The sequence below is a fragment of the Monodelphis domestica genome, chromosome 3 (genome assembly GCF_027887165.1).
Source record: "Monodelphis domestica isolate mMonDom1 chromosome 3, mMonDom1.pri, whole genome shotgun sequence".
Taxonomy (NCBI): domain Eukaryota; kingdom Metazoa; phylum Chordata; class Mammalia; order Didelphimorphia; family Didelphidae; genus Monodelphis; species Monodelphis domestica.
Window position 1 is genome coordinate 450,805,918 of NC_077229.1, and position 12,979 is coordinate 450,818,896.

The 12,979-nt window shown below is 37.6% G+C and overlaps 1 protein-coding gene across 1 annotated transcript in view; it reads left to right on the forward strand.

The window, feature by feature from the left end:
* GHR (growth hormone receptor) overlaps positions 1-12,979 on the forward strand; it is a 155,856-nt gene that overhangs the window by 123,885 nt on the left and 18,992 nt on the right. The window contains 2 exon segments of the mRNA NM_001032976.1: positions 8,556-8,716; positions 12,252-12,430. Of these exon segments, the coding sequence (NP_001028148.1) occupies positions 8,556-8,716; positions 12,252-12,430 (340 nt within the window).

Below are 12,979 nucleotides of genomic sequence, written 5' to 3' on the forward strand. Positions count from 1 at the left end.
TTTTTTCTCCATTTGGGCTTAGGGGGTCTGAATTTGGGGGAGATGCCATGACTGGACAAGCAATTAGGTTTATAATATAGAACAATTTATAAACAGAGGACTTTTCACGTGGCTTCCCCAAAGAACGGCTTTTGACCCAACAGTATAAAGCCACCTGCTGAAACACCAAACATCCATTTTTAATGGCATATCAGATGGGCCGGGATCTACTCCAGGATACGGTTTGACCAGGCTTCCTATCTCTCACTAGGAGAATAATATTTATGGAGTTGGAAGCAGCCTCAAAGGTCAGTTAGACCATCTATAGCACTTCACAGATGAGGAAACTGAGGCCCAGGATTCTACACTATTTTCACTGTGACATATATTTGTTTATATTGGATGATAATGTAGTTATTGCCTCAGTTAGGTGGTACAGTGGATAGAACACTGGGCCAAGCACCAGGATGATCAGAGTTCAAATCCACCTTTAAGTACTTCCTAGTTTGGGAACCTTGAGCAGGTCACGTATCTTCTGTCTGCTTCAATTTCCTCATCTGCAAAATGGGGGTGATAATAGCACATGCAGAATTACAGTGACAACAAAATACAATAATGTCTTACCACAGTGCCTGGCACATGGTAGATACTCAATAAATGCTTGTTACTTTCTTTTTCCCTTCCCATCCCCTCAGCCTCAGGTAAGAGGCAGATTTAAAAACTAGAAAAGTCAGGCTCCAGAGCACTGTGAAAACAGAAAAAAATTTTTTTAATATATAGATCCATTGGTTTCAAATTTAGTGATTAAAAGGGTCTGCATAAAATAAGTAAATAAATTAAAGAGTCAGGAGGGCAGAGAGGGGCTAGACCCAGAGCCTTAGAGTTCCTGGGTTGTTTTTTATTTTTATATATTATATATATATAAATTATAATTTTTAATTTTTATATATTATATATTTTAAGTTGCATATATTATATGTAAATATGTAATATTTTAACTTTGTTATATGTAAATAAAATATATAAGTTGAAGTATATATAAAATAGATTTTATTTCAACAACTAAACAAGCTGAGAACATCAACACTGAAATAGAGGGAAAATTAATCCTATTACTTGTTCACTGTAGTAAGAAATCATTTCAAAACAATCTGACTCAAAACCCTATTCCAGCATTCTCTATGAGAAACATTTTAATAAAGCTATGATATTTAATAGCAATATTTAATAATATAACTATAGTTTTTCTTTAAAAACATTTAATATCAGCATATAGCTGCATGACATGTATGAAATAATATCCAGTTTTTATTGGGAGGGGGCAATGAAGATGCTTCCATGGATAGAGCACCAGCCTAAAGTCAGGAAGGCCTGAATTCAAATTTAGCCTCACCTATTTACTAGCTATGTGACCCTGGGCAAGTCACTTAACCCTTTGCTTTAGTTTCTGCACCTGTAAAATCAGGATAATAATAGAACATATCTCCTAAAGTCATTGTGAGGATAAAATCAAGGTATATTTATAAACAGCTTAGCAGAATGCCTGGCACAAGGTAAGTGCTACATAAATGTAGTTATTATTATTATTAGCTATAGGATTAAATCAAGACATAATATCTGTAAACAGCTTAGCCCAGTGCCTGGCACACAGTAGGTGCTGTATAAATATTGCCTTAATTTCCTCTCTCTAATCCCCCAGATTTCCCTCATAAGCATTAGTGCAAGGATGTCTAAGTTTCTCAGCAGCAAGCCCTGTACCTCTATGTCCGTGTGTGTGCAAGCAGCAGAGATGCACAATGATGCTCCGGGGCAGAGCCAGCAGAGCCAGCCTCATGTAGGAAAAGCTCGATTAGGTTTTGCCTCTGACCCTGTCTGGTGATGTGTCACTTACGGTAGGCTAGTCCTTAACTCTGAAATGTCTTCAGGCATACAGCCAACACTGTAATCTGATCTGACTTGGCAAGGGAGTTTCCTTCCTCATTGGGAACTTTTCACATTGATGAAAACATGGACCTAGGGCTAAGCATCATGAGTGCAATCTGGATAATGACGGAGATGCTCCCGCACTGAAAAGTTCTTTTAAGAACACTACTGGTTCTGTCACAATTTAGACAGTTATTTTTGCTTTCCTCTCATGAGGCTTTTTGTCTCTTAATTGGTTTGTCAAATGGATTGATCCAGTAAGGTTATAGGATCTTGACCAGTTAGTGGTCTTCATAAGGAATGAAAACAATGTCCTTCCTATTTTCAAAGGGATGAGAAAGCCATCAATGACTGGCTGGAGCTATTTATTGCTTCTACTGGAATCATCCAGCAGTAGAATCCATTAAGTTATGTGAGATGAACTTAAAGTCTGATGCAAAATTATATCATCAAAAAAGGAAAGGAAAAGTAACCCTATAAACTGTCACTAATGATGGGAAAATTCTGATAAAAGTATGCCAAAATTTATTGAACCATTCGATTAATTTTCAAAAACATGCAGGTTTCACATTTTCATTGGAAATATTTGTATTATGCATTATACGTAAAATAAACTTCTGGTGTTGCACAGTTGTCAGATCATGTAAAAGTTTTCTGCTCAGAGCAATAGTTTGTCCAAGCAGCTGTAAAAATAAATAAATAAATAAATAAAAATAAAGTAGGAGAGCCTGAGGGGGAAAACACTAATTATGTTTAGCTTTAATTACAGTTACTAATTGATCCAAGCTTACTGGCAACACTAAGATAGTGGTAGCCAAGCAGTTAGGACCTACTGGCTTATTAGTTCATGTGTGCTAGCTAATTAGGAAAAAACATTTTTGGTAAAATGCTCCCGTAGTTCCCTGGAGGCTTAAGTCAGCATTTTTCATGTTGCATTGCCTAAGCTTTAGTGGCAAAAAGAGGCATTCTTTGGCATCCCTAAACTAGGTGAAACTCCTTTTTTTTAATTTGTTACTTATTTCACGTTAATTTTTTTCAATTCTGAGTTCCAAATTCTCTCCTTCCCTCCCACCCCTCCACAACCCATTGTGAAGGCAAAAAATGTGATATCCGTTTTACCTATGAAATAATATAGAACATATTTCCTTCTTAGCCATGTTGCAAACAAAACAAGAAAAATAAAGAAACTAAAAACTAAAAAACTAAATCAGGTGGAAAACATTTTTCATTATAAGTCCTTCAGAACTATCTTGTATCATTTGTACCTATCAGAATAGCTGTCATTCATAATTGGTCAACATACAATATTGCTGTTACTTATTTTCCTCAGACTAGTTTTGTTGTTGCTGCTTTAGGTTCCCTGTTGTTTTGTTGATTTGGAAAAGGTAGTAAAATCAAAACTCACCAACTATAATTGAAAGCAATAAAATTAAAGCATCAATATTTTATTATTTCTATTATTTCAATTCTGTGTAAAAACTTTGGAAGGGAAGAGGAAACTTGTTATTTTCTAGGCTACATTTGTGACCTCCCACCATCCCTTGCTTTTTCTGGCCCCTCCTGTAGGCCTCATCTACTTCCTCTTCTCTACCAGTTCTTACATCTGCAGAAAAGAGGAAAGTTGAGGAGGCCCTGACATTGAACTCCTTCATTTGTCCAGAGATTCTTACTGGTATATAGACCCCAGAGAAGCTCTATTTCATGTCTTCTTTTGGTTTCTCACCTACATTTCTGCTAGCAGTCCTGAAGAAGAGCCAGATGATTTAAAGTAAAATGTAACTTTTTTTCATGTGGATTTAAAAATATGTCTCTTTAATGGGAATTTTACTGACCCACCATGAATAGTGTTTAGAGGTATACTGGAAAATGTTCAACAGCCAACTCTCTGGGGGGAAATTTGTGAGGAGGATACACTTTTAAGTTTAATCTGCATCATTAAAAGTTTCTCCCTCACTTTCTTAAGTCTGGACAATACACAAAACAATAAATTAAGCACTGCTTTATAGCTTTTGCCAGGTATAAATACACTAAAATTTTAACAGTAAGCTCTGGTAAGTCAGTTCAAGCTGCCCCAGCAGTGTATACTGTTAAGTTGTCTTTTTGATGGTGGCAATGTATTATGGATTTCCGACCCATTTTTTCCCAGGCTGCCCTATTGGACCAGGTAGGTGTGGATGCCTGCAATGTCTTAAAAGTTGAGTCATTCAATAAGAGTTAGAATAACATTCAATGCCACAGATGAGGATTGGAGGAAGAGGGAAAGGGAGCAAAGGGGGAGGCCATTGACTACTGATTAGGAGATCATTGGAAAATATTTAGAGGACTTTCAGGTTGCAAGAACTTGAAAAGAGAACATAAGGAGGAAAGGAGGAAAGAGGGAGCAGAGTTTCAATGGAGACAAATTTTTAAAGAAATTTGGCAGTAAAAGGGAGGAGGAGAGAAGATGAGAGGAGGTTAATTGATACACTGCGTTAAGGAAAGGCTTTTTTTAGGACTGGAGAGTCCCTAGGATGTTTGCAAGTATATGAGTAAGTATTAGTGGGATCTAGGAGAAAAAGGTTGAGGATACATAAGAGGAAGAGAATCATGGCTAGAGCAAAGCCCTACAAGAGTTGGGAAGATGTGGGATGAAAGGCATCTTTACCAAGAAACAGGAATCTCTCCTCTTCATCTATGAAAGATGGAAGATGGAAGAAGGAGAGCATGGATGATAATACTCAGAAATTTTATTGAGGAACATAAGGAAAAATGAAAGGGCTTCAGTCGGATGACTAATCTTCTCAACAAAATATTAGATTATTATTATTATTATTATTATTACTAAACATGGGGAGGGAAGGGCAGTCACAAGTACAGTTAGGCTCTTGAAAAAGGCTTTGGAATTGTTGCTGTGGCAAATGAAAGGGGTTCAGTGAAAGGATGGCCAGACAATAGCAAGAGCCCAGAGGAGCTGTGAACCCTCCCTGAGGTGTCCTGAGAGCAGAAATTGTGTTGCTATCATCTTTGTGTCCTTTGTAGTACTCATGACACTCAATAAGTGTCTGTTGAGGAAAACCATGAATAAATGAACCCAAGAGGATTATTCTGATGGTGGAAGAGTTCCTGAAAAGACAATTTTTGTCAGAGAGGTCAAAGAGAAGTCTTTTTATTGACTCCTTGCATCATTTGACATAGGTGAACACCTCTTCTGCTGTTGCATGGGGCTAGTCTCGAGCCCAACACTTACTGAGCCAAGCCTCTGAAGTATAAATGTCCTTACACTAAGGCTAGGTCCCAATTCTTCTCAGGTACACTGGTGCAGAGGATCACAGAGCCCCAGAGCCCCTGGCCAGGGAAGCAGCACTCCCTAAAGCACTGACCTTCTTCTCTGTAGCAAATGTAGTTTGGGTTTCCTCCTTCCTGAGGCATGTTTCTGTCCTGTGAGAAATTATTCCTATTCATAACAGTACAGAGAATATTGTAATATGCTATAAAAACTGATGCATATTCTTTTCTAAAATGTACCCAATGACCTCCATGTGTCCATAAAGACCTAGTGATTTAGGAGTTAAAAAAATTTTAATATATATTTCCATTTATTTGACTATAAAAAATAATTAACCAGCTGTTTGTGGGTAAGTTATAGGGACAAGGAAACTGCCATTCAAGCACATGGATTCAATTCAGCTGATTTTCTTGTTTTCCTTTTCTTTTTTTTTTATCCTGGAATTAACTGTACATGATTATTTACATTATGGGGGAAGAAAAATGTTTTCTATAATCCTAGGGTCAAAGGAATCTTTTTAAATTGCAGGGTCCGTGTGTTTTGTCTCTGGCAACCCTCTATTGGGGCAAAAAGAATCAGGGCAAAAAAAAAAATCTATGGATCCATACCCTTACTGATGTGGGTACTTTCCCTGTTGACAGATCACAGCCTACTTATGCCCTCTTATCTCCAGTGATTTCTGCCCATCTTCCAACCCACTGGAGGAGCTCCTGAGATCTACCAGGGTAGCACCTCACTATCCATTTATTATCCTTCTTTTGGACTACCACTGCCTTTTTATTTTAATGGATCCTTCATGACCCCTTTTATGCCCCCTCTTATGTGGCATAAGATAAACAATATAACTCTATTAGCTCTGTAGTTGTGTTATCCAAAAGCTAATAAAATGCATAATCAAATAATTATTCCTGGAGTCTCCATTCTATTACAAATTGTCTGATAGTACTCTTTGGGGGTAATCAAAGAAGCCACCATTTTCTTTAAAAGAGAAAAAAAAACCTTAACTTCTGTCTTAGAATTGATTTTGAGTATTGGTTCCAATGCAGAAGAGCAGTAAAGGGCTAGGCAATGGGTGTAAAGTGACATGCCCAGGGTCATCCAGCTTGGAAGTATCTGAAGACAGATTTGAACCTGGCTCCAGGACTGATTCTTTGTCCATTGAGTCACATCTGCTCCTACCATTTTCTATGTCTGAGGGTAGGCAGGAATGGGGCTAAGGCTAGCTAGAGTAAATGTCACTAACGTGGCCACTGCCCTTGAACACCCAACAGGCCAAAAACAAGGGCTTCATCAAAACAACAGCCACAAATTTTATTTTTATTGTTGTTTTAAATTTTTTTAAAGAATTTATTGTTTCTTTTTACCAGCATTTATTATTGCCCTTTCCTACTGCCTATCTTCAACTGAATGATTTTTTAAGTGGGGGGAGGGGGTTAAGGGAGACCCTCATAACAAATCTCTTACAAATCCAGCAAAATTAAGTCCTACATTGACTTGTCCAAAAATGTTTCTCTCATTCTGCATAATAATCCCCATTAGAATGTGAGTTCCATGAGGGCAAGGACTGTTTTAGCCTCTCCTTGTATCCTCAGCATTTAGTATAGTGCCTTACATGACACTTACAGTCACTCATCACAAAATGCATGCCTTTGTGCAATGGAGAAATCAATTGTCTGGCACCAAAACTAAGTGCAACTAAGGGCCATAAAGTACAGTAGACAGAGAAAAGTATTCCCAGCATAAATAAATTTATTCAGAATGTCTGTAGACCTGGTTTTGAATTCCACCTTTGACACTGTGTTTGGGAAGGAAAAAAAGGCCAAAAAAAAATCTTTTAAGTGGTTCTAATATGGGGAATGGAGGATTACATATTCAGAAATAAGTGATATTAAAAAATAAAAATGTTTTTTTGAAATATGCCTCTATTAAAGATATATAAAGGATGCCTTCTTGCACTGGCCAACAGCCCCAAATGCACATGCTATTATGTACAATCAAGCTTCACTATCCATAGCCAATAAATTCCAAGACCTACCATGGCTGACTGAAACTCCCTGCCTCCTTCCTTCCCCTAGAATTCAAGGTTGACTAGGGATAACAAACCATGGAAACCATGGGGGATGAGGGTCCTCTGTGTGTGCATATGTGTATACATGTATATGTATGCCATGATACAAGGCTGATATCTGCCTTGCCAATCCCTGAGCCCAGCTCTGCTCATGAGTCTCAAGTCTTTTTTTTAATTGATGCTGAAATCATTTCCCAATATATGTCCCCTCTCCAATTTCAAGTCTTTTTAAAAACCAGTGAAGGCAAAGACATTTCTCTTCCTTGAATCTAAGTACCACACTTCCTAGCAGCAAGTATTATTAAAAGCCTAGGGCACCCTAGGGGCAAGTCTGGTCAAATGTGTAAGAATTTTAAGGGAATTCTCCATTATCTTCATGAGTGGCTCAGGCCAATTCTTCAGTGTTGTGGCTCATTTTTGGATTCTCTTATTAAAGAAAGATTTAAAAACTTGGGAAACGTTCAGCACAAAGTTAGCGTAATCCCAAAAAATTAGGAGACAACACTACTGAGATTCTACCATAGTTGAGATGACTTGGTCTTTGTGGATTTAAAAGTTTATTTACAGAGGATGGTGACTAGGCATTCTCCATCTCTTCTGGGGAGAAAACTAACTTCTCAACTTAGGAAATCTTAAGCACCTGCTTGTGGCGGCTAGTCTACTTGGAGGTAGGGATAAAAAGACAAAGTTCAAACAGACCCTACCACCAAAGAGCTGACAGTCCATCAAAGTAGGGGACAGAGTGATGGACTTGGACTTGGAATTAGAAAAACATGGATGGGACAACTGAATTAAATTTGTATAAGACTTGTCCTGAGCTATTTAGGTGGCATGTAAGGAAGAAGTTTCAAATAAAAATTAGGCAGCTAGGTAGCATAATGGATAGTGTGCCAAGTCAGAGTTTAAATGTGGCCTCAGATGTTTCCTAGCTGGGTGACCCTGGGCAAGTCACTTCATCCCAATTGCCTAGCCTTTACTGCCCTTGCCTTAGAACCCATACTTGGCATTAATTCTAAGAAGGTAAGTGTTTTTAAAAACTTAAGCACTCTGGTTTATTATCAAGTGAGGTCATGAATCTCCAGCTCTCATAACTTCTAAAGGTGACACACTAGCCTGAATGTATTAAATGACTCCTTAAAGTCCCTTCTGCCTCTGTGGCCCAGACTCCACTGGGACTATGCCATCTTCGCGCTCTTCACCACACATCATCTAAGTTAGAATGGACACCGTCTCATCTGACCCATCCCGCATCCCACTTCTACCCCAGTTACAACACGACCGACCGCTGAAACAATCCACCCTTTCTTCTCTCCATTTCAGGACTGACGAAGAGTGGAAAGAATGCCCCGATTATGTCTCTGCTGGAGAAAACAGCTGTTATTTCAATTCATCATATACCTCCATTTGGACACCCTATTGTATCAAGCTGAGAAATATTAGTCATGAGTTGGAGAAAAGGTGTTTCACTGTTGATGAAATAGGTAAATCTCAGGTTTGTGTTTTGCTTGACATGGTTTGACACTAAGGGAACTGGAGCCTAACTCCCTGAAGTGATCCAATAGAACTATCTCTTGAAAGTGACTCAGAAAAAACTAGCAGCAGCACTTGGTAAACATGTGGAGAGTTATTTTGCAGAACTGGCAGCCAGCATCTCTTCCTAAGGAGAGAACGAGAGGAAAGGGTTACAGAAGGGGGTAGAAGGGACAAAGTTTCCTCACGGGAAGAGAAAAGGCTGAAGAGAGGCTGTAGCAAGGAGATGGAGCAGATGAACTCTTGAGGTCCCTAAGCTTGATGATTCATTGCTGTTCTAGTATAATCTATATCAACTGAAATGTATTAGCTTTGGTACTGTTTTCATGGAAGATGGAACTAAAGGCTGATTTTGTTTATTATGGACAATATCACAAAGCCTTTCCAAAGTTTTATGTTCTCATCCAGGGAAAAGCCAAGATGAGCTTAAAGTCATGTTTACATAATATCAAGCAATCAATCACTTTGGCCAATTAAGTGAAAAAACTGATTATTTGGCATGGCATGAACAAAAAAAAAGGCATTTTTTTAAAAAACATGATTTATCTCCCAGGGTTGTTGTGAGGATCAAGGAAGTTAACATATGTAAAGTGTTTTGCAAACATTAAAGCATTAGATAAATGTCAACTATTATTATTACTGTTATTATTTTTATCTGGCATTCACTTATCCAGTAACCCTGGAGAGAGGGGCTTCTGAACAGCCCTAGCAGTCTTCAAAATGTACACACTGAGCAGAAAACCTTCCAGTTGTTCAAACAGAGTTTTTTGCCTTTATTTTGCTTAAGACTTTATTTTTTCTATTCTCTTTTTTGTCATTTACATGTAAATTTTTTAAACTTTTTTTTTAATGTGGAGGTTCAAATTTTCTCCCTAACCTTCTCCTGAGGGCCCCTTTTTAAGAAGGCAAGCAATTGGGTATAGATTATACATGTGCATCATTTCCTTATCAGCCATGTTGCAAAAGAAAATGTAGACCAAAAACCACAACAAGAAAAATAAAGTAAAAAAAAAAGTGTGCTTCAATGTGCATCAGCCCCCATTGGTCCTTTCTCTGAGATGGATAGCATTTTTCACCCTAAGTCTTTCAGAATTATCTTGGATCACTATATTGATCAAAACAGCTAAGTCATTCACAGTTGATCATCAAACAATCTTATAATTCTGTATAAAATGATCTCTTGGTTCTGCTCACCTCACTTCCCAGCTTTTTTCTAAAAGCATTTTGCCCATCATTTCTTATAACACAATAGTATTCTACCACAGTCATTACCACAACTTGTTTAGCCATTCCACAGTTGACAGGCACTCAATTTCCAGTTCTTTGCCACCACAAAAAGAGCTGCTATAAATATTTTTGTCTATATAAGTTCTTTTCCTTTTCCTTTGATCTCTTAGGGGGAAAGACTTAGTAGTGGTATTGCTGCATCAAAGGGCATGCACAGATTTTTAGTCCTTTGGGCATAGTTCAAAATTGTTCACAACTTCACCAACAATTTGAACAAAAGTTTAGCAATTGTGTTTAGGTTCCCAATTTCAGGAGATTTATAACTACTACAAAGACAGCAACAAGAAGCTAATAACAAGCAGTTCAGCCTTTACAAGGAAGTCATAGGTAGCAATTTTTAAAATATGATCATCTATGGGTGATTTGTTATAAGGACAAAGAGGCCTTAAAGGCATCATTGTTTCACTGCCCAGTAGAATCACAGATTGTCAGATCTAGAAGAGACTTTAGAAAACATCTACCCCAACCTTTACATTTTCTTGATAAGAAAAAATAAGGCCATATCTAGCATCAATTTGTGTTCAGAATAGTAAATTTAAATCATCAAGAGAAGTTTTATTATGGTCAGTACCCTTTGGAGGAGCTGAGAAGTACATAATATTGTTTGGAAAAGTTTCCATTGAAATTGTTTATTTTTTTAATGAGAAGGGTTCAAAGGGCATGCTTCAGTTATCTGGGAAATTCCCTTGTACTGAACATCTCATTCCCTGGTATCATGATGTTCTAGGTTTTACACCTATAAAGGATGTTAGCAATCATTTAATCAAAACCCTACATTTTACAGATAAGGAATATGGGTGAGGCACTACCAGAGGAGTAGTTATAGAATTAGAGTTTAACATGCAAAATGTAGCCACTGGATTCTAGTCCTATTTCTTCAAAAAGTATAGTCTAGTAGTAGTGTGTTCATGTCATGCAAAAGTACAAAATAATAGTCTACATCCTTCACTACAGCATAACAGAGAGACTTATTGATAAATAAATGAAGAGAAAGTCATAGTTAAGGACTTTCTCCTCTGACCCTTGGCTTTTTAGGCAGGAAATAAAGGCCCCTGACAATGGGTCATTTTTGCCTCTCTGGTGTATTTTGGAAATCCAAGTTGTTTCATTTGCGAATGAATTAATGAAGAAATAAAGAAACATTCATTAAGTGCTTACCCTTTGTAGGCACTGTGCTAAAAACCAGTGATACCAGTGAAAAAGCAAGTCAGTCCCTGCTTTCCCTGAGCTCCTCTTCTAAAAAGGGGAGATAACCTAGAGAGGAGGATCAGTGCAAGTCATATGAAAAAGCCAGGAACAAGGCAAGTGATAATGCATCTAACTTACTATTATTTCCATTGATAAGACTACAATAGCAGATTTTAAAAGGGCCACTTCTATTTTAAAATTAACAAGTGATCATTTTCAAAGCTCCCTATCCTGAAGCTCAAGGTCCAGAAAATCTTCTTTTTAAATGCCAATGATCAGGCTCTCTAGAAAATGTCAAACTGAATATTTGATGTTGGAATGGTTCCTAAATTAGTTTCTGTTTTTCATCTCTTGAAAAGCTACCAACAACTTTAGTGGCCTAATAGGTTATTACAGAACAACATATATGAGGATGTGCAAGTGTATCAGTAACAATGCTCTGATTACACAGACTAGTAGATTGAGGACAGGCACTAGAAAATATTGTATCTTCTCTATTTCAGAGATCAATTTAATTTTCTACCTATTATTCTGAGAGAAAATCACAACGACCATCATAGTATCATTATAGCTGAGGATATAAGAATTGATTTAGTCTTGGTTCTAGATCTAGGAAATCATTAAGGTATTGCAGGTCTTGCTTTTTCTTACCTTTATTCTGTTTTAGATAAAACAAAATGCCTCAACGAAGCACCAAATTATGACTATTATCAGAGCTAAAGAAAAAGACAGAATTGATAGATACAAGACACTTTCATGAATCTTCCAAAAAAGTTTTAGATCAACTTTTTAAAAGTTTCTGTAAGTGGCTTATATACCAACAAAATTGAAACAGAAGCAAACCATGGATAAATAAAAACATTGCCCTTCTATGAAGTGGGAATATTGAAAGGATTCAGCAAATGTACAACAGAACTAGAGAAAGTGCTTAGAATTCATCAGGAGTGAATACTATATTGCTACAAAATGGCATCTCTGTACTTATTAATTAACACATTATTGAATGAACAGTACAACCAGATCCACCCATTGGCCTCAACTGGACTTTGCTGAACACCAGCCTGACAGCAATCCATGCCGACATCCAGGTGAGATGGGGGCCACCTCCCAATGCAGATGTTCAGAAAGGATGGATTCTTTTGGAATATGAACTTCAATACAAAGAAATAAATGATACCCAATGGAAAAAGGTAAGATGTCAATTTGGTACCTCAGAAGAAATACTTTGGCTTTAATACCTTTTACTTCAAACTCATCTTTCATTTCCAACAACATTCTAGTTCCTGACAGGAAAAGGGGAGGAAAGACTCTGGAAAAGCAGTAAGCTACAATGGCAAAAGTTCTAGGGCTGAAAACTGGTAGGTTCCAGTCCTAACCTTGCTACTTGCTACCCAGATGTGATTTAGGCAATCACTGGGATGGAGTTTTCTACTCTGAAAAAAAAAAGAAGTTGGAATAAACTATTTTTTATGACCCTTCTGCCTCAAAATCTATGCTCCTAAGACTACCTTCTTATCTGAATCCTTAGCCTTAAACTAATGCCATATATGCCTCTTATTTATTTACATCTGCCCTTAAGCGTTAGTGCAAGGATGTCTAAGTTTCTTAGCAAGCCCCGTGCCTCTATGTCCGTGTATGTGCAAGTGGCAGAGATGCATCGATGATGCTCTGCCCCTGACTCAGACTGGTGATGGGACACTTATGGTGCACTGGGCCTTAACTCTGAAATGCCTTCAGGC